Source organism: Oreochromis aureus, linkage group 9, assembly GCF_013358895.1.
Source record: "Oreochromis aureus strain Israel breed Guangdong linkage group 9, ZZ_aureus, whole genome shotgun sequence".
NCBI classification, from domain to species: domain Eukaryota; kingdom Metazoa; phylum Chordata; class Actinopteri; order Cichliformes; family Cichlidae; genus Oreochromis; species Oreochromis aureus.
Window position 1 is genome coordinate 20,442,176 of NC_052950.1, and position 25,906 is coordinate 20,468,081.

General features: G+C 40.5%; 2 protein-coding genes across 2 annotated transcripts in view; one reads left to right on the forward strand and one right to left on the reverse strand.

The window, feature by feature from the left end:
* Window positions 1-673: 673 nt before the first annotated feature.
* mnx1 (motor neuron and pancreas homeobox 1) lies at window positions 674-3,617 on the reverse strand. The gene is made up of 3 exons (XM_031732588.2): window positions 3,040-3,617; window positions 2,082-2,242; window positions 674-1,533 (listed from the first exon to the last, which is right to left on the reverse strand). Exons 1-3 carry the CDS (start codon window positions 3,536-3,538, stop codon window positions 1,246-1,248), a joined length of 948 nt encoding a protein of 315 aa, XP_031588448.1. The 5' UTR covers window positions 3,539-3,617; the 3' UTR covers window positions 674-1,245.
* A 5,726-nt stretch (window positions 3,618-9,343) lies between these two features.
* The window catches only part of ube3c (ubiquitin protein ligase E3C), a 29,077-nt gene continuing 12,514 nt past the window's right edge, over window positions 9,344-25,906 (forward strand). The window contains exons 1-16 of the mRNA XM_039617274.1: window positions 9,344-9,498; window positions 10,053-10,167; window positions 10,298-10,351; window positions 10,776-10,850; window positions 11,302-11,448; window positions 11,579-11,694; window positions 11,803-11,960; window positions 12,522-12,675; window positions 13,542-13,762; window positions 13,912-14,063; window positions 15,556-15,743; window positions 18,509-18,595; window positions 20,043-20,200; window positions 20,503-20,729; window positions 23,547-23,651; window positions 24,470-24,529. Of these exons, the coding sequence (XP_039473208.1) occupies window positions 10,102-10,167; window positions 10,298-10,351; window positions 10,776-10,850; window positions 11,302-11,448; window positions 11,579-11,694; window positions 11,803-11,960; window positions 12,522-12,675; window positions 13,542-13,762; window positions 13,912-14,063; window positions 15,556-15,743; window positions 18,509-18,595; window positions 20,043-20,200; window positions 20,503-20,729; window positions 23,547-23,651; window positions 24,470-24,529 (1,968 nt within the window). The 5' untranslated portion in view covers window positions 9,344-9,498; window positions 10,053-10,101. The remainder of the gene's footprint in view (window positions 9,499-10,052; window positions 10,168-10,297; window positions 10,352-10,775; window positions 10,851-11,301; window positions 11,449-11,578; window positions 11,695-11,802; window positions 11,961-12,521; window positions 12,676-13,541; window positions 13,763-13,911; window positions 14,064-15,555; window positions 15,744-18,508; window positions 18,596-20,042; window positions 20,201-20,502; window positions 20,730-23,546; window positions 23,652-24,469; window positions 24,530-25,906) is intronic.

Genomic DNA, 25,906 nt, shown 5'->3' on the forward strand with positions numbered 1-25,906 from the left:
GTTATTAAACTGCCTCAGAGGCCAAGTCGGATTAATTGAGATATACATAATATTATAAAATAGGTGGTTCGTCTGAAAGAGCGTCAGGCTGGATATCAACACATTAGCAGCCGGTGAGATTTGAGGATGTCCACTCATTTTCACCAAAAAACAGGCGCTATTATTTGGCCTGCATATATATATATATATGATCTATGCTTACAGTTTATAGCTGTTACCTCATGGAATTTAGATGTTACACGGATTAGAATATATTCGTATTATTAAATTATTATTGCTCAAAAATTTTGCACCAATACTGCCCAGTTTCCACAAACGCGCATCCTGTGAGGTCAATTGTCAATTATTTATATTTTGTTAAGCTGACTTTATGAGTTTGAATGATTTCAGTACTGAAAATAGTGCCTGAGCAGCCAAGTTTGTCGCTTAACACGCCTTTAAAAAGCTTTATTAATACGAGCCCATTGCTAGTGTGGTGTGAAATGTTTCCTCCGTCTGACTGCCTCCTTGCTGTTTGCTCACACTGCACGTTTGCACAGATCCGACAGCGCTATTAACAGTAATTCCCATGACCCGACCTGTCAGAGCAAGGAGGAAAACACAAACCTCTGTCCGGAAACACACTGCGAGCAAAATCATAAATCAGAGTGAGTGCGTTGGCAAGAAAGAAAATAGTTTTATATAGAAAAACCCCCAAAACACTTTATTTCACATTGTTTGCGAAGACGCTAAACAATAATTTAGCATGCAGATGTATGACTGTTTTATAAATACAGATAGAAAAATAAACATAACATTTTTCCAGTGTGATATGGCACTGAGGAAGTAAAACATCACAAAGAACAAAAATAAAAGAGCCACTATTTAGTGTAAGGGATATAGGATAGGATATAATTGAAAGATTATTGCTGATAAACTAACCATCACAGCAGGTGGATATTGCAAAATCCTGAGCCAGTTTACAGCGTTTGCATATAACCATGCAATAGGCTATGTCACAGTTTTACCTATAGCCGGGTGCTGCACGATATAAACCGCAAATCTTCTGCTTTATTGCTTGTTTATGACACGAGGGTCTATTCTTGACCTACATTTTATTATTTTCATAACAAAAACAAAAATCTCCACAATTCCAAGTAGGTGATTAGAGGTTGGATTACATGCATCTAACTGCATTTTACAGCGAAAGCCCCCCCAGAGTCACTAGAAATGGAAAACGCTGCCTTCGCCCTTTTGCTTCAAGCTTCAAGGCTGCGGACTTATGTCACTGTTGTGATTCCTCTCGTCGTCCGAAGAGCAGTCTGACGAGTTGTACAGGAAATTTTCGCCTTCGTCGTCGTCACTGTCCCTGAAATCTCTTATTCTGCCGTTTTTTGAGTCCGTCTTGCTGTGATAATCCGACTGTTCGAGTCCGTCTGATTTCTCTTGGCCGCCCTTGGAGCCTTTCTGCTTCTCGGCCTCCTGGGCGGCCTGCTCTTTTGCCTTCTTGCTTCTCTTCCACTTCATGCGTCTGTTCTGGAACCAGATTTTAACCTGGAAAAGGGAAAATAAATGATTTAAACTGGTGTGAAGGACACGTGGTCAACAAATCGTCAACTTCTCCGTATCCTTTCATTTTCTACCACACCCAATGTGCAATATTATGTATGAACTCAAAATTCTCCAAAAATACTAAAAATAGCACGCGGATGAAGGTGCTATCGGCGCGTAAAAGTCACCCGTGCGCCTGACATTGACCTTTTGGGTATTGCAGTCATCCTTCCGCCTGAAATGTAATTCAATGTTTAAAAAAATCTGTAGAATCTAGTAAAATCAGCTTTAATCGATGTATGTATATATGTATTTTTTTAAGTTAAAAGATTTTTTAAAGCCGAATTTTCATTCTGAGAGTTTAGAAACACGAGTTGAAAAATTAAGTTATCATAACTTCAAGATATCATTCATATATATGCTATTAAAATATTTTTTTCATATCAAATACTAAACACAAACTGTTTCAATCATTCTGCAAAATTCTAGTTTAAAAATATATATATGTCATCTGTGTAATCTGTGTGTGCTGTCGTGCAGACATATTTTACCTGAGTTTCTGTCAGCATGAGGGAGGTGGCCACTTCAAAGCGCTTTGGTCTTGACAGGTACTTATTCAATTTGAACTGATGCTCCAGTTCCAGCAGCTGCTGACTCGTGAATGCAGTTCTTGGTCTGCGGCACTTTCCAAGTAAATTGGACTGCGCCTGAGCTGCATGAATATATATATTTTAAAAAAGAAGTCAGCTTTCACACATTCAACAATTTCTGCCATGCATTTTATGTAAAGCAAGCCATCATATTCAAATATTCAAAATCATAACATTAGAACTGTTTGTGTTGTAGAGGATGCTTTGGGGGGAAAGGAGTCGGCAGCATAGGCTATTTATTATGCGTCCTTGTTCACTCAAACAGCAAGCTTGTCTCGCCATCAATACAGCCACAGACAAGCTATTTGCCACCCAGTTTTGAGCAAATCTGTTAAAACGAGCAGAAACAAAAAGGCAGTATCTGGTGAGCAAATAGCATGTCGACTGTGGGTTTCACACTCCTCTGCCACTTTCCCACTGTCCATTATCTGTCCATTTTAGTTCCTCTATGAAAAAGCATCAGTGTGTCACGCACAGTTCCCTTCAGACAATAATATCTGATAGAAACTGTGCACCAGAAATTCCCAAATCTAACTTTATTCCAAGTTAAATCACAGTTTATGGGCATCTAGGCCAGCATTATTCTTACTCTTCAAGATATCTTGTTAAATAAGACATAAAGCAGACTACACCACAACCAAGGGCTGAATAATATTTTGGGGATTTATTAAAAGAGAGGGATTTGAAATTGCCAAAATACTGTGTCATGGGACCTGTCCCGTTTGGTTCTTTTGCCATCAGAATTATTGTTGGCGAAGAAAGAAACGGATTTACTTTACAAATGGACCATCCCAGCCTTGCCGTAATGGTCCATTTGATTCAACTTTTTATTGTTTATTTTATTTTCACTGCTACTCACAATTAAAGTCAGACATTTTGGGGAGCATCATCCCGGCCGTGGAGACCCGGAGCCAGTGGTCTAGCTGGAAGGTGCTGGCTGTCAGTTTAATGGGATCGCTGGTGTGGTGGTGATGGGAGCCGTGTGGATAGGAGTAGGACAGGGCAGGGTGTTGGCCTGTAAGCGCAGCAGCCGAGTAGGTGTACATGGGATGACCGTAGAGAGCCTGTGCTGGAATCCCTGCCGTGCTCTGCGGATGTAATCCAACCATGCTGTGCGGGCTGTTGAGGAAACCCGGTTTGGGAATCAACCCGCAGGTGGAAATCCTCGGCGGTGACGGCGTGTCGGCGCGTAAAGAATCGGCACTGGTGGTCAGCTCCGCGGCTGCCACACTTCCAGACGATGGGATAGAGGAGGAGGAGGAAGACAGGGAAGTGACAAGCGCCAGCGGCGAGGTCTGCGCCTTGGGTGTATCGACTGCTAAAAGCGCGTCAATGCGAAAGTTTTTTGATTTCTCCATCGGTGACCCGGTGCGCGTCCTTCTCGCCTCTGCTGCTCAGACTGAAGGAGAAGCCACAGCCGTTTCCCCACCTCTCAAAAGTTATGATGGGATCCGGAGTGTGTGAGAGGCGCTCCGTGTCACACTTAATCCCTGTCAGAAGGAGGCGATTGGTGCAGCCCTCTGGCAGGGGGCTGTCCGAAGCGTCACTGCGCACCCAACAAAGCCTCCCTGCTGTAAGCACGGCGCTGGCAGAGTTACTGTTTCCATAAAATATTGCCATTACTGGGGGGGAAAATGATTCAGCCATTTTGAAATATTTTTCTATTTTCGGTCAGCTGGAGGCTAATTTTGCTTATATGCGCAATTCTTCAGCAGCAGGTTTAGTCTGGCATGTTTCCAGTGTGACTATTTATAAAATGCAGGACCTTGTTCGATTAGAAGTGCTGGTTTAACTTTGAAAGACACCAAAATTTAAATATATTATTTCATTAGAAACCACGTATTAAAATCCCAGTTTTCTTAGAAATGAGCGAAATACACGCATTACTACTGCAAGAGCAGATAAAAATAGAACAATTCCCTGTTTCCAGAGGTGAGCTCTGTCTTTGGGCCTGCATGCTTCATGGTTCATTTGAGGACGGGACATGGTTTAGCCGAAGCAGAACAAAACAAAACATACTTACGATAGACACGATAATAAGGGGGGATATTACGAAGCGCATAGGTCGTGTTGGATTATGACGCCAACTCAATTTTCAGACCTTACACGTGAAGTGATTTGTGGCTGTCCTGACAACAGTGACCCATTAAATTCAGAAAAAAAAACTGCATACGAAAAAGTGAGCCACATGAGGCCAACAGGGAAATTTAAGTAAAAGCCCTCCTTCTGTCGCTCCAAACCCTGAAGGTGACAGACGCACAGCGACACGTTACAATGGCGCTATGCATCTGAATTAATTAGGTCCATGCGTCTCTGCTTGTAGCGTTTAAGTTGTTGATTTTTATAACTTATTATTAATTTTAACATTAAAAAATAGAATCCCTGAAATGTGACGAATAATATAGATGGTTTGATGTTTTAAAAAAAATCAACAAGGAGGCATCAACAAATTTTGCATTTGAAAGCCTTAAAATGTGATGAGGAGAGAGATGTAATCGGCCCGTGGCTCCGGGTGACGTGGGTCTAATAAGCCACTTAAAGTTAATGGAAGAGGAGGTCAAAATGAGAATTATTGACACCCCGTTGCCCTTAACTGGTCTACCAATAAAGCTGATTAGTTTTTGTCAATTCATCAGCTAACCGCGCTCCTGGGACGTTTATTTGCTCGGGGGAAATCAACAAGTCACCGGGTAGTTTTCAAGTAAAGGATCGCCATTTAATTGTGGACCTTGATGATCACGAGCAATTACAGAATGATAAGGGGGAGATTGATGTGGGTGTGTGGGACGCGGGCCTGCGTGGAAACGTGGAGGAGAGAGGAAGTATGAGAGAGGGAAGACGATCAAATGCGCTTAGAGCATTTCTGCGAGAAAATGCGCAGATGTTGATGATGTGAAGATGCTGTACTAGAGTCTCGAATTTATTGACTTTTGAACATTTTACCAAAATGTTTCCGAAAACAACGCATTAAAAAAAATCAATCCAAATATCCGGTCCAGATGCCCACAGCAACTCTCGTTCAATCTGCGCAGGCATTAAAGAGGATGGTTTAAAAATTATTGCGATGGGTTTAATTAATATCTCCACCTCTGAATATTTAGCAGGTGCGAGTTGCCGAAACACAAGTTTTCTTTTGCATCTTCCTCATCGATTAAACGCACTTTATCAGCCTTCTGTCTGATTTTTACAACAGCCGGACTCTTATTCTGTGCCTTGTCCCCCACCACGGGTTTAATTTCATTAAGGAGCCCACATGAATATTTCTATTAAAGCAGCGGTGAAATATGGAGCCATTTAGTATTGGCCTTCGCCGATCACGCAGATTTATAGCTCCTTTTCATCACATCCAGGAGAGAGAAAATTAATAAGGAGCCCAATGGAAACTGACCCTAAAACCCTTTTCTTTCCTGAAAGCTGTTAATTTGCTCCGTAATTACTTTCACAATTAACTAAAATACAAATCAAAGTGACAAATCGAGATAGTTTATATATTAATTACCTTTGGTAAATGTGTTCATTATGAAAAGGCGGTTTAAAGGAACCCGCCCTGTTTCTTTTAAAGCTATAAATGCAGAATTCGCTCAAACTGGCAAAACCAGCAGTTTTATACTGATTTTATATAATATTTAAGGGAAATCTTTGATATCGGTGTCAGATATATCAGTGCAATTACGAGTGAGCGACTTAAAATCCCACCAAGGATTCAACCCCTTTACTAAATTCGATATCGAGGTTTTTGTCTCAGACAAAAGTGTTACACGGTGAGCCTGAAGGCGCAGGCAATTTGTTGGCATGTGCCATAAGGGCAGTACTTCTATTACCACTCCAATAATCATATGCATTAACAGTCATATAGATATATTTTTAGTACAATTATATCCATATCTATATCCGACAATTATTGTCAGTGTTCACACTCATTATCCAGTCTAATGACGACAGGAAGCTTCTTATGACCTTTAATTCGTGATTGTTATTTTAATTTTTATGTAAACACAAACATCATAAATGATAATACAGAATATTAAAAAATAATAATAACACTAAAAATGTTCATTATTCGAGCACTTTACACGTTATTTCTTTCCTTAACTCAAATCTAATTTATTTAATTTCGGATTTCGGATTTGGCGTCTCCCTGCACAATTTTAATACAACATCATCCTTTTAAGTCACTGCATGCGACCTATATAGTTTGTCTTTAACGGCTCTTATAAATACCTCAGTCTCAGACTGCATGTGCACTTTTCAAACCCAACACAAAGCTACTGTGCCGTTTTATGAAATGTTCAGAGTGGGGAGGTTTTTGCTCTTTGTTTATTAAAACAATGATGTCATTTATAGTGTTGCGTGTCCCTTTTACACGTTCTGTTGACTAGAGGAATTGAATCATATGGTATTATTATCATTAATAATCATCGACATTGACCTTTTGAGTATTAAAGTTATCTTTCACCTTCCACACGAAATTTGTCACAGTTTCAAAGAAATGACTTGAATCAAATAGTTTGTCTAAATATATGAAAGGTCCTCAAAGCAGAATTTCCATTCTAAATGGAAAAATTAGGTTTCACTACAATTTGTCAGTTAAATGCTTAAAATATTTTTTTTCCTCATATCAAATGTGCAACACTTGGTTTTTAATATCAAAAAACATTTGTGCATTTCAACGGTTTTACAAAAAAAACAACAAAAAAACCCAAATCTGATCTGTGTGCGCAGAAAATTTTTATCTATTGACTCTACTAAAAGAATTTAATCTTATTATTATTATTATTATGAATGTTAGGCTGACATTTTCAGTAATGTTAGCCTTTCTGATTATTGAAAGCGCTGATATTAAAAAAAAAGAGGTGTGAGGTCACAGAGGTACAGAGTTAAGTAGAAACACGACCTCTGTACCGCAGTCACAAAAAACATGTTTGTGTAAAACTTATTTGAGTATTTTTGAGAACAAAAGGTATGTCTTCAAAAATAAACACAAGATTAAAAAAAGTGCATGCCAAATTACTGGAAATTGTTGTCAACATTGTTATTTAAATGTACTTTTCCTGTAGAAAATCTACTTTTCCGGGAGTTCATTTGAGCTCAGATAAAAATAAGTACAGTACAGTTCCAATGACCAATCATGCAGTAACACTATTACTAGAATAGCAGTGGGGCTGAGGTCATCAGAAGCCTATATATGGACCAAAAATAAAATTCAAAGCAGAACTCTCCTCCGGTTTTAATTTTGCTTTCTCTACATCAATGGTAAGGGTTACTTAAGGATTACTTAAGGGTAAAAAAAAAAAAAATTATTAACATTGAACTATTAATTTCATCTTTAATGATAAAATTCTTGAAAAGTCCAGAGAGTTCACAGAAAAACTGAAATGTAAGTATCTTTATTTTTATCACATTTTCCATGTGTTTCCCCCTCCCCTCTTCATGTATGTACAAGTACTGGAGAAAAAACAAAACAAAACAGGATAAAGTCAACAAATGTATAAATGTCAAACAAAAAAACCCCCAAACCTTTATTTTGGTGTTTCTGAAGCCCATTGAGCCAAACTGGCGATCGACACAGGACCACTACAAACAGTCTTTTAATATATGCAGACATCCTGAGGGGAACGAAACACACCTAAACTAAAACAGGGTAACGAGGCAAGAGAAGTAAGCTTAAAAAATACACAACAGGCAAAGAATTACCAAAATGAAACAGGAAATAAACAAATATGAAGGCAAAGACTTTAGAATAAGGAGAAAAGAGGCAGGAAAACTGAAATAAAAATATAAACTAAAACCATGAAAATCATGCAGAACTATTAAAACAAAAGCTCAAGAATAACACATGGAAAACAAGTCCACAGCTTTAAAACACTGTGGGACCATGACAGCCTCACTGTTAGTACTGTGTGGTCTCAGGGTATACCACACCTTTCACCCAACGACAGCTGGGATAGACTCCAACACCTCTTGAATTAGATAAGTGGATGATTTATGTAGTTCAGAGCAGGTATTACAATATAAACACAACACCTGATGAAATCAGTTGACTCACTGGCATGCAGGCATCCCAGATATAAATAAACATGTGCATCAATGCCTCATCAGGCTGGTTTTGTTAACAGATACGACCAAACTCACAGAGACTAACACTGAGGATATTTCCTCTGTGATCTTTTTGCCCTCAGGGTTCCTCAGGTTTCAGTGACCTGCTTCACGAAGCTTCCTCGGTCAGTTAAATCACTCCTTAAATTTTTTTTATTCACTTTTTAAAATGAGCTTTTTTCAGCTTTTATTCTATTACACATGATATCTTTTACCATGTAGTTGTCTGCTTTCAGTTGTTTTGGTTGCCATTAGAGGTCACCCCAACATCTCACCGCATCCCTCGTATCTTTCATCATACTGATCCCTCTGCATGTCTTCCTCTTTTCCTCCTACCTGGCAGCTTCAGGTAGGAGGATCTCCTGTCCACCTATCCCGTCTCTTCTCTGCACATGTCCAAACCATCTTGGCCTCTCCTCTCTTTGCCTCCAAACTGCTCAACCTGAGCTGTCCCTTCGACATATCCTGTCCATCCTTGTCACTCCCAAGGTAAATCTAACATCTTCAGTTCTAACCAGCTGCAGCTCAGTGTCTTGTGTTTTCATCAGTGCCACCATCTCCAAACAATAAACCCCAGGAGATCTCACTACCATGTTCCCTTTAATCTTGGTGCTATCCTTCTGTCACAAATCACCTCTGACACTCATCTCCACCTGCACCATCTCTTCTTCATCTCTTTCACTCTGCCCAATGCTTTAAAAAAAAAAGTTGTCCACTCATGTTTTTTTTTTTTTTAAATAATCTGTATTTGTTTTGGACTTTCCCTTAGTCTAAGTTTTATTGTTTATTTTACTTACCTAAAATGGTTAGCTTTAGTTAACTTTAACAACCTTGGTTCATGTTTCCCTTACGTTAGAGGACCTTACCCAAACCGTAATCTAAACGTCTATCCCAGGTTAACAGTTAATGGTTTTTCGTGCTTTTTCCTAAAAATGCACGAAGGTCCTCGCAAAATGACAAATTCAACCCAAACACACACTCACGCTGTAGCCCGAGAACCTTCTCAATGGCTCTAGTAGAAGGGCGGGTCTTAGAGCCGGTATTGGCAGACATTCTGTCCAATCAGCTGCCTCGCTTTGCAGGAAGCGGATGCAGGCTGCTCTCCGGTGTTGTGTTGATTTCTAGAGAGAGAGCAGGAAAAGAAGACTTGACGTTTGGAGAAACGTAAACATCCTTCTCAGTGTTGTAGTGTCTGTCTCACTTCTTAACTGAAAAGTCAAAGGTAAACGATTCATACGTTGCTCCTTATTTTGCTCAGATGTGTGTCCTTTAAAAAAGAAAGGATGTCAAAAAGGACATGCGGATAGGAAGGCACCCCCCCGGAAAGTTAGCCTGCCTCAGCGTTTAGCTGCCCTGCTAGTTAGCTGCAATGCTAACGTCAACAAAATCATGCTGCTTGCACATACGTTGTCCTTGCTACGACATGTCATGAATAAATGAGCTTTAATATGGTGTCTCATTGTTGGGGTCGTTTAGAGGAAGCAGGCTTTTTAAAGCCCCTAGCAGCTGCTGAGTCATTAGCTAACCGGCTAAGTTAACCGGTTAGCTAACTATTGTTGCATTCAAACTGAAGGTCTGGCTGAACTTGACCTCTTGTGATGTTGTTCAACAGTTGTCCGCTTTGACTGTTCATAATCGTTTAATTTTGCTACTGAAAATATGGCCTGCAAACGTAGCTCTGTAGTGTCGTGGTCGGAGAAACTGTTAGCCGAAGTTAATTGTTTATAAGTTGGCAGTCAAGTCATCACGACTGGTCTGTTTCATTTTCTCTTTCAGAAATTCGAGTAAGTCCTTGAGTCAGTCAGTCCATGGAAAAAATCTAACGATGTTCAGCTTTGAGGGAGATTTCAAGACAAGACCCAAGGTGTCCCTTGGAGGAGCGAGTAAAAAGGTAAGTGGGATTTCTAAACTGGGAATACATCTGCTGCCACTAACAAACCACACATAGATCTATGCTAAACAGATGGGGTTAAAACGTGTTGTTGTGTTGCATTTTTATAATTGTCTTTGTTGCTTTTCAGGAGGAGAAGGCATCACTGTTGCACCGCACTCAAGAAGAGAGACGGAAAAGAGAAGTAATGTCTCTTCTGAAGTCTTTTGTTTGTGACCTTTAAAGTTTTGCAGCTCATATTATTTTCAATTTCAATTCAATTTTTCAGTTCTTTCATTGTTTCACCCAGCATGGACTTGCAAAGAAACATGAAATATTAATGAAAAAGGAGTATATTTGTTTGCGTTCATAAATATAAACGTCACATTTCTTTGTGACAGTCAGCATGACGTTGAAACTAGTGTACTGCTGCAAAGCTTTTTTTCCTCCAAGTAATACAAGTGAAATGTTAACATTTATCAACTGTATCACTTGCACTTCGGTCTCTGGTGCATCAGTGTTTCCCGAAACATGGATCAGTAGTTTGGAAGTTGTGAATATTTCAAACACCGCTGTAGAAATGGGTTTATTTATTAGTTTCTAATTTGTGTGTGCTTTAATTTGCTCAGGATGAAAGAAGACGACTGAAGAACGCCATTATCATTCAGTCCTACGTACGTGGTTACCAAGACTTGAAAAAACAGGTATGTCTGCAAACGCATTTCATACATTACATAATTCTAGTGACATTGCGTGTGATGACATGTGAAACCCTCTAACTAATGAATGACGCTGCCTATTTGATGGTGTGGGAAATAGCAAGTTTTTTCACAACCTTAACTTCGTTCTTGTGATGAGTGTTTTTGGCTTCAAAGATCAGAAATGAACATGTGGCTTTAGGCAAAATTGTGAACTTCTGCATCTCATCAGGAAGTCGGTTGGTCCGCAGACAGTTACAGCAATGATATTGTGTTACTTTACTTAAAAGAAGTTGATGCTGCATCTTGTTGTTTCTCTGAAAATGCAAATGTGGTGATCACATTTTCTTTCTTGTTTTGGGAACCGTATTGATTTGTGGTAGCAGCATTTCTGTTTTTGTACCAAGTCTGCTCAAACAGTGTTTACAGTGTGTGACCTGTGACTTTCTTTCTCCAGTATGCCATACAGCGGGCAAAGTTTGACGAGCGTGTCAGCCAGACGCAGTCGGGAGGAGCTCAACACGCCCTGGATGGCGTTGGTCTCTGCCTCTTATCAAGACAATTAATATTTTTCTACAGACAGAGTGTGGATGCCCATAGATTGGTGAGAATAAAAAAACAAACAAACAAACTTTAGGCCCTCTGGTTGTATCAATAGATTTAATAGACGTTAATATATTAAAAAGTTCTGTTTGCCAAAGACCAAAACTGTGTCTACTTGTGTGTTGATAAAGATATGGCTGTGCCAGAACCTGGTGAAGCACAACGGCCAGTTTGTGAAGCTGTTGGTGGGCCCACAGAAGAAGACATGCGTGTTTCAGATCAAGAGGATCTTAGGCTTCTGCTGCAGGTATGGGAAATACATAATTTTCTCACAGATGCATAAATGCAAAAGCTGATGGGATATCTGTAACAGAAGTTGCCGTTATCACTCTTGTTGCTCTCTCCTGTCTTTCAGACTCTTGCAGAGCTGCACGGATGACAGTTTAAATGTTGCAGTTCCCATGCGAATGCTAGAAATCTTTTCTACAGAGAGAACCTATCTTCCCGTTATTCCAGATGCTAATAATGTAGCTTCATTACTCGAGCAGATTTTGCACTACATGGTACAGAAAGGTAAGCTCACTGGCTTAACTTTTATCTCTGTTGTGAGTCTGCGGTCAGGATTTTTTTTCTTCTTTTTGTAGAAAGAAAAGAAATGTCAGTGACACACAGATTCCTGCAGCATAGGTGCAAATAAACCTGTTGAGACCAAATTATTAAACAATAAGGGGCGTGCAGAGATCTTGAATGTGTGTCAATATAATTTTGTCAGTGTTTTTTATCAGTACAGGGCAGTTCATGTTGTGACTGGTACAGGATTACATACAAGTCAAGTGTATTTCAAGTGCTGACAATTTCCCAGAAGTATGAGTCATTTCAAAAGCACGGTTTAAAGTTAGTCATTCTTCTCTGCACGAAACATCTTTTAGCATTACATCTGAAAAACTTCCAACTAAAAAAAAATCCTACTTTTTAGCCTGAATGTTAGGCTGAAGGGACTCATTTTTACAACATTTCAGTTACTGCAAACAGGAAGATTTCTTTTTTCAAATGTTTATATTAAATATGGAATTGCGTTAGTGTTTTCTCAGATCATTATTTTGAGTGTTAATTCTTCTCTCGTCCTCTCATCAGGATACTACAGGTCGCTGTATATTCTTGTGAATCACAGGCTCCCTTCCAGTCTGGAGTACAGCGACGCTCCCACTATCCCCCTGGCAAGCACACTGTTGGAGCACATCCTCAAACCTCTGCACTTTACCTACTCCTCCTGCACAACAGGCGCAAGGTACGGTGGGCAAAGAAGGAAACAGGAACATTTGCACAGGATGCGACAAGGAAGCCGCTCCTTAAAGATTACCTGCTAGTATTTGTTGTACAATGATTATTGTCTGAAGGACAGTTTTAGAGAAATTAGTGCATGCATCTCCAAAAAAAAAGAAGACAGCGCTGCTATTTTCACTTTTTGGGAAAGTAAGCTCAAACAATAAACAGTGGCATTCAAAAAACTTAGTTTGCCCTGTATTGTTTAACTATTTACTGAAGGAATTGTCTCAAAAGTTACACAATTCTGCAGAACGCCCGGCACATACAGTAAACAGTGGAGACGATAGCGGCATAATAGCAGGAACAGAAGGTGTTTGTCTCTGTTGAATTCTTTTAAAATCATCCATTAAGCCAATCAGACAAACTACACCAGTTTTTGTCCCTCTTGTCAATAGTGAAGCAGTAATTGCTTCACAGACCAATTTACAACAAGCCATAAAAGTTTCCCAGACTTGCTTGCTCGCTGGAGTGCAGAATACCAGCCTGTTTGCCTCTCGGTTTGAGACATTCTTAATAACAAACGACGAGAGGACTTCTTTTCTTCTTTGAAGAAAAGCAAGACGGGAGTGAGAGGAACTTGTGTACATACTGGCTCTAACAGCTAATTATCTGACTTGGCTCGCCAGATGTGTGTGACCAGGCTACACAAAGCAGCGCTGTTTGGAGAGACAATATTGGAGAAGTCACACGGCAGAAAGAGCAGGGAGATGTTAAATCAACCCACACTTTAGTTAATTTATCGATGAGCAAACAGTATTTTGATATTATTTTTATTTTGTTAGGATTTCACACAGTGTATTAATATCTGCTTTGTCTGTCATGTTACAGGCAGTTTGTATTTGCGGCTTTTACCGAGGAGTTCATCTCTGCTCCGTTTACTGAGCAGATCTTTCACTTCTTTGTCCCGGCACTATCAGACTTCCGTCACTCATTCCCTTTCGAGGCCTTCCTGAGCTCCCTCCAGGGCACGATCAACTCCTCTTCAGCAGCACAGAGCCAAGCACCGTGGCTGTTTTATTTTGTCCTCTCTGCAGGGGAGAACCGCCTAGGTCAGTGGGAGTTTAGAGCTGAGCACACAGGCTCATGCTTGTGCTGTACTTGTTTCTCCTGTACATTCCTCTGTGTGTTAATCAGACTGATTCATAGAGTGGGAGATGGGTTAATGTGCGCGGTAATGATGAATGATGCGCGTTGGCAGGCTCACTATCAGAGGAGGGTCTCCTGTTGTACCTCCGGGCCCTGCAGACGCTGCTGCCGCTGCTGCCGGTGTCAGAAAGCAGCAACAGGCCAGAAGTGAGCAGCGACTCGGAGGATGACGATGACGCTGGCATCCAGCCGCTACCCATGCAGGTAAAATCCCCACGTATATGTCCAAATATCTCAGAGCAAAGCTTGCATCGGTGTTATAACGGGGCCATAATTTCATTTAACAATGTATGATGCTGATGGGTGAGGGATGTCAGCGTTGATAAGGCCCCTCTACACATTTCTAGCATTCACACAATTCAGCTAATTTTTACTTTTATTTCCACATTCAAAATATGTGAAAAGCCCCATTTTTTTTGGCAGGAGTTTTGCCTTGTAGATGTGAAACTGTTCCGCAAGACATTTACCTTTATATAGCATATACAATATGGCTAACTATAACAAAACAAAAGTTTCTTACAGTCAAAGCAGTTTTGATTTAAGCAAAACTTAAATATCTCAAAAAGGTCATTCTCGTGTCTGTTAACAGTTTCCACTAGATATGTTAATAAGCTTAATAAGGCTGATACCAGCACAAGGTTCAGGTTGTACTCAGATAATGTCAACCTGCTCTAATGTACGCTGTGTGAGACTGTGTGGCAGCGATGGAGAAGCCACACTTTTCATTGTGTGAACAACCGGGAGTTTGTTTCCCAAACTCAGGAATAAAAGGAATTAACAGACTATACCTTATGTGCTTACAATGCTGGATGAGTCTATCGTAAGAAGTTAACATAAAGGATGACAATCAGCGGAATAAGTGAAGGTAAAATGGTATTAAATCACAACATTTGCTAAATTATTTCTTATTAGCTTTGCTATGGCGGTTGTGATTGGTTTAGTTTGTTTCTGTGTTTTTGTGTTTGAAGCAGGATTACTCATTACTTATCGATGGATTTACAGTAAATATTTACCACCGGTTGGTGGTTGGACCACTGTAAACGTGATTAACTTACGAAACTGAATAAATTAATATTTGGAAGGATTTTGTACCGCTGTGGCATAAAACTTTTTGCCTCAGACCTTCAAAAATGCGTAAATTCAGACACTTTGTCTTGATGTTGTCAAGAAAATATCACAACATGATCCAGACCCAGATATCCTTCTGGATTCAGGGGGTCATTTAAAGCATGATGTGGAGGGAATTTTCAGCCTTGGCAAAGGTATGTGCTCCCAGACTTCTTGTCTTCATTATTAGATTAATTTTTATAAAGCGATAATATACGATACAATATATTTTATTGTCCTAGTTGGGAAATTCGTTGTGGACTCTTGCGTGGTCACAGAAGATCCTTTCACCAAGAGCCAATAAACATTAATTTAAAAGAGAAGTAAATAAATACCCGTAATCACAAGCACAAACCAGGCAGATTAGTAGCAACAAACACTCCACAATACTCTCATATGACACCGACAAGTTTAAAAACTGTTATTTAAACGCTTGGTTTTATGAACAGTAACCTAAAACTTGCAGATTGCATCTCTAAAATAAACTACAAAAAACTAAAATAAGATATATTTTTTTTACCCTCGTACACATACTTCTCGATCACAAAATCACAGTCCTTTAAATGACACTCATCTCTTTCTTCATTAGGATGACAGCCGGATTTCAGTTCAGCTGATAACAGAAGAGTGTGTCCACAAATTGGACACCAAACACCAGACTAACGCCCTGCTCAACCTGGTGTGGAGGGATTCAGCCAGCGAGGAGGTCTTCACCATGATGGCATCCATCTGTCACACGCTGATGGTGCAGCATCGTCTCATGGTGCCAAAAGTCAGGTACAATGATGCACATTTTTTGGGGGTCTTTCATTCTTCCTGTGTCATGTAATGAAGTTAATGTAAGTAGCCTTACGCCAGGAGGCGTGTGTGAATCAAAAACACAACATCAGTGTAAATTTGATGTTGCTTTTCGTTTTTTAAATGGCATATCATAACACTTTGCACATCTAGATGGGATCAGCCTTGCATCCCAGGAGCCACCTGATTGAGAGGAAAACTGTGTGTTTATGTGTTTCCGCGCTGTAAGCAGTAATGTAAGTAACGATAAAACCAGGCAGGCAGGCAGTTATCAGTGGTCCGCACCCGCTGGCATTTACAACCGGCAGAGGAAGCCGGGATGTCAGGGAGGCTGTCAGTTCTGGATGAGGGCAATTACCTCTTTTCAGGTTGATTGCATTAGGGCCAGGATGTCAGAGGTAGCGTGGGGGTCTAGATGGTGCATTGACTGACAGGAGGTGATCAGGCTGAGCTTCATGGACGGGCAACCAGCTCTAGTTAATTATTATTGAAGCCAGTTGCTGTCAGTTCATTTATATGTGAGGATGCAGTTTGGGATCACATTAGCGGCTCTGCTTTACTAGACAGATATTTTGCTATTGTTTGAATCCATAACATTCCCCAAATCCTTTCATGTAATTATATAAACTGGGCATGTGCAGCTGGACTCCAGTGGTCAGCTAGTAATTTTGCATTGTTGCTTACAAACCATTGACAAGAATTTAGAAGACATTCAGCCCTTAGTTTTTATTTTATTTATTTATTTTTACAGCTTCCTCCTTCTCTCAGCTTTTACCATAAATCCTGTCCTTCGTCTTCCATCATTATTGGATATCTGTACAAAATAATTAGCTCACTGAGAAAGATTAATCACTGCAGGAGTGGACAGGATAGCTTTACAAGAGGCTAAGGGGAGCAAATTGCATTCTGGCCTTGATTTACAACTCTTAAAGCAAAAAAAAAAGAGAGGAAAAAAAAACAGGCCGGCCAGTCGTGCAGCCAGCCCAGCACACTGCCTTTTTAATAAATATGTAAAACGTCTCATTAAACTGCACTCCAGTTTTTTTTCTATAGGATAACTAAAAGCAGGACAATCAACTGAGACCAAAATAGATTTTTGATTGATTTGCTAATTATACTTAGCCCAGGTTTGTTCTGGCGACCACGCAGTAATTCACTTTAACTGTTAGGGTTGGATATTTGGTGTAATTTCACTTTGATTGTTTGGTTTCTTCCAGTGTAGCACTCTGCTGCTAACAGGGCCACTCTGATTAAGTGACCTCCATTTACTTTTGAACCGTTACCGCGATCTTTGTGGTGGTGTGCTGAAAAAAGAAAATGCTGTTGGTTCATGCGGACACAGAAGCCAGCAAAACAAATTTGTCTGTAGGAGGAGGCACGTTCAAGGCTCGCGGTATCAGATCTGACCCGAGCACGGCTGATGTTTGTTTCTTTTTCTGCTGAACTGAGATTCTTTCATTACCACAAAATGAAATGATCCAGACATTATTCATCAACCTGCTTTTCACACACACTCACACATATGTACACACAACCCCTTCTGATGTCTTGACTTTGTTTATTAGTGGTTCATTCCATGATTGAAATGGGGGTTTGGGTTCTCTCAGGCTGTAAATCAGCATGTCAGCTGGCATTTAGTGCTTTGTTTCCCATTTCAATCAAACACCCACATCACTTGTTATGGGCCCACAGCACTGCTTCTTGCTTCCCTCCAGTGTCTTGTTGCACTGACAGATGGCCTGTGATCAACACAAACCACTTTTCAAGCCATATTGAGGTTTGTCTGCTCCTAATGTTCATCTCCATTTTGGCAGATTGGATGGTGGAATGGGAATTTGAACATTGATACTGAGATGAGACTATCTAGCAGACATGGAATTGCCCCTTTCCCACTCAACCAACTTTTATGTTTTTCCTCTGCTGACCTTTATTCCTCTGTGTTACTGTGAACACATGATGCTGCCCTGTTAAAGGCAATCGTCCTCATACAGTAGGTGTCAGTAGACAGGGGCCTATTATATGCAGGGCTACTTCACGTTGCTTTTCAGCTTACTTACCACATTATTGTCACCTGTTCTTATCCTCCGTGTGAAAAGCCATGCAATTTAGGAGCATACACAAAAAAAAACACACAGTTGAACAAAGAGCACCTTCACACCTTGGTGCCACAGCCCGTTGAGTGCAGAGAGACTAAAGCAAGGTATGTGGGCCTTCTTCTGCGTTATCATGTAATTCACTGTGAGTGTGGAAGCATGCCAGTACTGCAGGGTCGCAGCGAGGACCAGGCTTCCCCTCCTCCTACGTCCTGCATTGTCTTGTCCCCCCCGTCCCCTGGTCATTAAGTTAAATGGGGCTCCAGCAGGAAGCCAGAGGGCTGTTTATGACCCAACCTGGGCACCCTCGCCACCAACTAGTTTACTAATGGAAGGTGCCTCGCCTAAATAAAGCTTAATGGCTCATTTAATCTCCTTTTGCCCCTCACGAGGTATAAAAGGATAGAAAGAAAAAAATGCTAAGAAATTCTGTGAGGGAAACATTGGTTAACAGTGTCTTTTTCTGGGTGTCCCCTGATTAACGGGGCAAAGTTGACAATCTCAGCATGGTAGACAGGTTGGCAGAGGGTAAATGTATTGTTCTTCACACTGATTGTGTCATTTGATTGAAATATCTCACTCAAGTCTTTTTAGTTCCACTTAATATACTTAAATATTTCTGTTTTATGTGCTTGTCTTTGTTCTCTGCAGACTTCTGTACAGCTTAGCTTTCAATGCACGCTTCCTGAGACATCTCTGGCACCTCATCACCTCCATGACAACTAAGATGATCACTGGGTGAGCTACTCTAACATTGGCTATACGATTTTTATCTTTTGAAGCATTGTTATAGATATACAGTAAATCCAGGAAGTATTCACAGTGCTTCACTCGTTCCACAGTTTGTCATGTTACAGTTTTACTCCAAGATGGATTCAGATACATTCAGATAGATCTGGCCTCCATCATCTGTAAATGGAAAAAGTCCACTAGGACTTTCAATAGAGTTGGTAACCCGGCCAATCTGAGCGATTAGAGTAGAAGGGATTTAGACAAAGACGTGACCAAGAACTGCGATGGTCACTCCGGCAGAGCATCAGCATTGCTCTTTTGGAAAGAGGAGAATTTCATTGTCCTTCCAGAAGGACAGCCACTTCTCCAGCACTCCACCAATCAGGCCTGTGTGGTAGAGTGGCCAGACAGAAACCACTCCTCAATGAAAAGGCACAGGCACCGCAGGGATAAAAGGCACCTGGAGTTTGCCAGAAGGCAGCTGAAGGAATCTCAGACCATGAAAACTAAATTCTCTGGTCTGATGAAACAAAGATTGAACTCTTTGGACTGAGTGCCAAGTGTCATGTCTGGAGGAAGCCAGACATTCCTCATCAACTGGACAAGACCATCCCTACAGTGAAGCATGGTGGTGGCAGCATCATGCTGTGTGGATGATTTTTCAGCAGCGGAAATGCGAAGACTAGTCAGGGTCGATAGAAAGATGAATACGGCAATGTACGGAGACATTTTTGATGATGGCCTGCACTAAAGTGCTCTGGCTGTCGAACTAGGACAATGACCCTAAGCACACAACCAAGATAACAAACATAAGTAAATATTTTTATGGGGTATTTTGTGTAGAATTTTGAGGTGAGAAATTAATTTAATCCATTTTGCCGTATGAGTGTAATGTGATAAAGTGTGGAACAAGCGCTGTGAATACTTTCCAGACGCACTACGTTTGTATCGTAGATGGAATAGAAGATGGACATTTGGATGAAAGGGGGGACGCACAAACACCCATACAATAAGAGATGAAAAAATACCAGAATATCACCCACCAAAACCTCAAAGAAGCAGACTTTTTGGACAGTCTTTACCACACTACAAGTCATAATATTAGTCAGATAGTCTATTAAAAATGCCCCAGAACAGGCAAACAGCGCACGCACAGTAAAGATGTCCAGTTTAATGACTTGAACTAGTGGATGAGGCCTAGCAGACACCAACCGGCTCCACCTGCCATTCAGTGTGATTCGGTTAACCAGTACCAATCTGTAAATATGCTTTTTAATGCTGTAAAGTTGAGCTTTTTAACATGGGGCTTTTGCAGTAGGCCTCAGTTGGCCAGTAGACATACTGCAGGTTTTTAAGCTCCCATTAGCTTGTATCCATGTACAGTATATTTCTGCCTGTTCTAACAGCCTTATACTTATTTTTTCAAATGTTTACGTGTCTGTGTCTCCTTTAGGTCTATGGTGCCGCTCTTACAGCTGATCTCCCGAGGGTCTCCCATGTCCTTTGAGGACTCCAACCGCATCATTCCTGTCTTCTATCTCTTCAGCTCTCTCTTCAGCCACTCTCTTATCTCCGTGCATGACAGCGAGTTTTTCGGACATGCAATGGAAGGTAATAGACATAAACATCTGTTTAACTTGATATAATGGCATATCTTTGGTTCTCTAGTAGTCCTCTAAGTGCCCTGTTTTATATCTACGTTACATATTTTATTTGACAAATAAATATTTTGTACAGAGGTCTTTGGGCAGGTGAATGTATGACCGATTAAGATATATATATCTCCATCCCATATCGCTTATTTCCCGCTTGTAACAAAATAATATATCACTGTTGTCCTTTGTTTTCAGCTGTCACAGATGGTGCAGATCGATATCTGTAAAAGATAGCGAATGTATTTTCTCGCTCAACAGGTCAGACGCAGTCCTCCATGATGCCCTTCACGCTGTTAGAGCTGGTGACTTTGTCTCGCTGTCTGAGAGATGCATGTCTGGGTATCATCAAGCTGGCCTACCCAAAGACCAAAGCAGAGCACAGAGAGGAGTACATGGCTGCCTTCCGTAGTGTGGGGGTCAAGACGAACACCGAGGTTCAGCAGCATATCCAGGCCGAACAGAAGCGCTGGGTGCAACTCTTCAAGGTAAGATGTGTAGTCCTGTCTATATGTTATAGCATTTTTTTTTTTCATTTTTGTTTGTCTGTTTTGTATTTCTCATTATGTCCAGGTAAAATTATTATCTTCTTAATTTTCAGAGCATAAAAACGTATGACATTGGGGGTTTTGCCAAACACAAAGTGCCCATTCAAAAAAAAATTAAAGTTAAATTGATGGAAAACAAAAGTGTATCAAATAATGGGAAAAAATATCAGAATTTCTAAAAAGCAGAACTTTCAAACTTTGCAGTTCCTACAGTTCTCTAAGTGCATCATGGGAAAAAAAGTCATAAACCTGCTTTCTCACTGTATGGCAAAGCCAGTGATTTGAAAACTGAAGTTTTGAGCAGTAAAATGTCAGAAAAAGGCCCACAGAGTCTCATTGTTGCGAAAATATTTTTCCTTTAACCTGCTTACACGTGTGTTTTACCCTAAAACACGAGGCAGGAAGTGAGGGCACAATGTATCTCAGTAGATATACCAGCGAGAGAAATTTAGAAATTTAGTTAGTGTTTTAAGATGAAGTTTTTCTTTATATTGAGTAGAAGATTTAAAATTTAGAATAAAATTGGAAACTTTTGAGTGTTTGACACCTACACCTGACCATAATCTTGTCTGGCCTCAGGTGTGAGCGTATTTTCTGTCATCGATAAGAAAAACCCAGAGCAGTCATGTGCAAGTAGGAGTTAGGAGCACAAAGCACCATAAGGATTCGTGCAGTATCTCAGTAATTGGCTTTCAGTGCACACATGCATTCAGTGAGCATTACATATTCTTCATGAGTCCTTCCTATGATCATGCTAAATCTGTTTTATTGATGTCTGTTCATCAGCGTGTTAACCGTGAAGCATGGCACATTAGCGTTGGGCCTAACTGTTGTGTAGTCCCTCTGTGCATTGAGGCAAGAGTGGCCTAATGCTTGTCCATACCAGTGGAAGCTAAGCATGTATGCATGAACAGGCAAAGATGAGATGGAGCACCAGAGAGGTCATACGCTGATTATTTACCCAGAGGAAATGAGGCAGAAAACATCTGCAACTTAATCCTAGTCTCGATTCCACATCTTCCTTCCACTTCTCCTCTTTGCTTTTCTCCATGAGAAACTGTTTAAGCAACTTTGTTCTTGGCCCTTAGACAAAGGATTTAAAAGTGAACGCTGGTGTTCTCTGAAAGGTGGTGAATACGTGAAGAGCATGTCTGGGATTTTCATAAAAGATCAGCTCAAAGGCCTCTTGTCAGCTAAAACGACCCATTAAAGAAGTGGGGAGCAGGGGAAATGCATTTTCCAAATTGAACGGTGGGATTTACAGTCGGTTTAACGCCGCTGACCCCTAACACGCTAATGTTTGGTTCGTGTCATCAGCTGTCCCTCCCCATCTTTTATCACCTCCATTGTCGAGCTATCTATTTAATTGAAAGAAGTTAATTGAATGAAAATGATCAACTAAGCTTGTATTAATATTGCTAATGGAACTTTCTTCTTGGCTATGTTTGGAGAACGATGTCACGCCGGAGTTTGGGAAAGGCCCATTAAGGTTTGCACTTAACCCGATGGGCTAATTAAGGAATGCTTATTCATTCCCAGAGTCAGGGGGTAGGTCTGCTCCAAACCCATCGTCACGTGCCTCTTACAGCATTTTGCACTTGCCATTATTGCGGGCTCTGGTTGCCTCCCAGTGATTGGCCAAGATTGATTGTTGCTCTATGTAAATGACATGCTTTAGAAATGAACATTTCGATTGGAATAATCTAGCTGAGGTACTATACGGAAATTGACTGTCTGCGAATGTTACATCTTCATGCAAAGACGTGCATGTGATTGTTCAGTAGGTGTCTAACTCGGACTTGCCATAGCAACAGGGGAGCCTCTTATTAACATTTGAGTCATTAGCAGACTGAAAAAGCTCTAAAGCCTTTCCAGACATGGGATATGTAGCATTTTAGGCCTCATTAGTTTGCTAAAGTGAGGGCATGCTGTCATTCAGACACAGGTCACTTGGTATGTTCACAGAGACAGACTCGCAATGGTTTCCAAAAGACTTGTTGCATAAGTGAAATGTAAAGGCACCATTTAGTGAAGTTATTTCCTACTCTGTCTGCTGCAGCGAGAGATAACGGGCCACGCCCCTCTCGCACTGGCTCAGCGAATCACAAATGACGGCACCAGAATCAAAAGTCTGAATTTAATGCAAATTAGCAACTGAGTAGGGATATGTTATCGCTGTTTAGGTCCAAAGAGGAAAAAATGCTGTTGCAACTTTTACTGAAAGAGACCCCGTTTCTCATCGAGACATGAAACATTCACATGGCGTCGGAATAATTCAGTTTAATGATACGAGTCTCAATCCTTCAAAGCATTATGCATTCGGACAAAGGTTCAGTAATATCAGTGTAACCAAATGGAAATATCATTGCAACCCTTCGCCCTTCTGCTACAGCTCTGTGATCCAGTGCTGCTCTGCCTTTTGCTTCCTCTGTCCGATGGCTGATGTCAGCAGACCTCGCCAGTAATTAACAGGGCTGGACGTTGAGGGATGGCGCAGGTCGTTTTTCTTTTATACTCCCCATAAATGGCGCACTAATGGCTAAATTCTCAAATTGCTTTTTCTTTTTCCTCCAAGAGGAGGCACCTCATCCTACTGAACAGCCTATATGTGAAAAAGAAAAAAACAGCTGCTCTCCTTTGTGAAAATAGACTTGAGCTGCGGTTTTTAAGAATTCTTATAGGGATGTCATACTTAAAGATGTTAATGTGGTATGTGTATGGATATGTGTGTGTCTTTGTGTTTGATTTCCAATTCAGGTCATCACTAACTTGGTGAAGATGGTGAAAGCTCGTGACATCCGCCGACCCTTCTGTCCGGCAGGTCACTGGCTGTCGGAGGAGGTCAATATCCGGGCCGATAAGGTATTTACCTGTCATCACAGCTGTTTGGTTAATTTCTACACTGCGTATTCTGCAAAATTTTGGCATTATTGTGGAATAAAAGATATTCACAGAGCTGTTTATTATGTGCAGTGGTTTAATTTTAATAGACAGAATTATAAAATGAATGGCCGTAAAATTTCCTTCTACACTCATAAGGGTAAAATGATCATCACAACATATTTTATCCCTCCTAACAAGGTGAAGACATGTTTAGAGCAAGTAAGAGGAGTTTCATAAACTTCAGCTTCTTTTCTTTTTTTTGTTGCACAGAAGAGCATAATTTCAAGAGGTGGTAGCAGAATAGGCATGTTCTACTGTTTGTACCTGAAAGGTCAATAAAAGCATAATTAAACAAAATAGGTGGTAACTAGGGATACGATACCAATTTTTCAAACCGATGTTTGTATCTGAGTACTTGCCGATCAGTACAAAAAAAGAATTCTAAATTAAAGTTAAAAAATAGGACAACTCTTTAATGTGAAACGTTCACTGAACGTAAGGGCAGAGACAAATAGTACAACACATCCCTTTTTAAACTCAAATGATATTCCAATTCCTTAACCAAAAATACACTGTATAAATGACATAATTCCTTTCAAATTTTTAAGCAATTATCACCTTTTGGTAAGTGACTCACTAAAACTCCAAAACACGTTATATAAATCCACTAAACATACAATATTCACAAAAGATGTTTTGGACGATGGCTTGTAAAGTCACCTGTCACCCTTATTCTGGCCCGAAGGCGCAGGCAGGAGCTTCAGGTTCGTCATTATCTTCCTCTCTTTTCTCTCCAGGTCACCCAGCTGTACGTCCCATCTGCAGAAACACACACGTGGTGTGGAGAACACTCTTTTGTGCTGGAGGAGCCGAGTCTCTCACTTTGGTTCAGCTAACCTCGTGCATCTCTCCATGCCGTTCTCTTCTCCTCCTCCATTGCAACAGATACACAGGTCCCGTTTTATGCTACCTTCACGGGCCTCCAGAAAATTAGAACTCTGAAAAATATTTTAACTCCCTTCAGAGTTACATACCATAAAATAATACTTTTATGATTAACATAACAGTTTGATTGCTCTACACTGTGACATATGGTACATTTAGGGTAGAGTTACATCACATAACATCTGAACACCAGTTGTAAGTCCAGGTGAATTATTTTCCCCCGGGCTACATTAAGATGGATGTTCAAATTGAGCACATTTTACCCTGTACCCGATACCAGTATTTTCTATATACCACAGCTCTAGAATAGTTTTTTTAAGCAAACTTTACAAAGACTTCTTATTTTAAAGATCCTGTCACCTGACCCTTATTCTGCAGAATAGCTTCAATATGTTTCTCTTTTGTCATCAACTGGAATGACTAGACTCTTAAGCTTATTATCATCAGTGCTGTTTAATGTACACTCACACAGCTACTCCATTGGCATTTGGCAATGGTTGAAAATTTAGAAGCACATAATGTTTGTGTCAGCTTGATAAGTAGTCCAAGAAATCACAGTAATTGCTGTCCAAAGTCACCTTCTCTGTGTTTGCTTTTCATATATTATGGAATTGTGCATTGAAAATGTATCTGATAAGAGAAGTTTGAGTGTAAAATCATGTTTGTGTAAAGGAAGTGTTATTGCTGATCGTCAGTAGAGTCTTCCTCAATGAGTGAGATAAAGAGAGAGGGAAGTAAATTTCCAGTACCATAATGTTTCCTTCACAGGCCTTCCAGGGATGTGAAAAGAAGCTGCAGAAAAGTCATTAACCTTCCCCATTCCTACCAAGATATATTAACCACATTTTCTCTTCATTGACTCAATTAGGCACTCAGGAAAGTACACTGACGTCGACACGGGGCTTCATCAGGCTCACTTTGGGTTTCTGTGAAGTACGGTGTGAAAACAAGCTGATAAAAATGTGTGTATGATCTACCCAGTGCCACTCAGAGGCCGTATGGGATAAATTCAATTAGCGTGAAAGTACCTGATGAAGTCAGCCACATCTGGTCCACGTGTTTGTCTGGCCTTTTCTCATTTCCTTAAATGGACAGCCCCATGGCTGATGAATGAGCAATGTATTGACCACTCAGAGGCCATATTTCTCCTCAAAGATGGAAACCTGATGGGAAAATGCAGATCAGATTGACTAATTGGGCAGAATAATTGAGCTGCAGTGGACACAGAGGAGGGTGAAGAGCGGTTTAGCTATTGTAGCGTTTTTTTTCTTCTTCTGTGGGCTAAACAG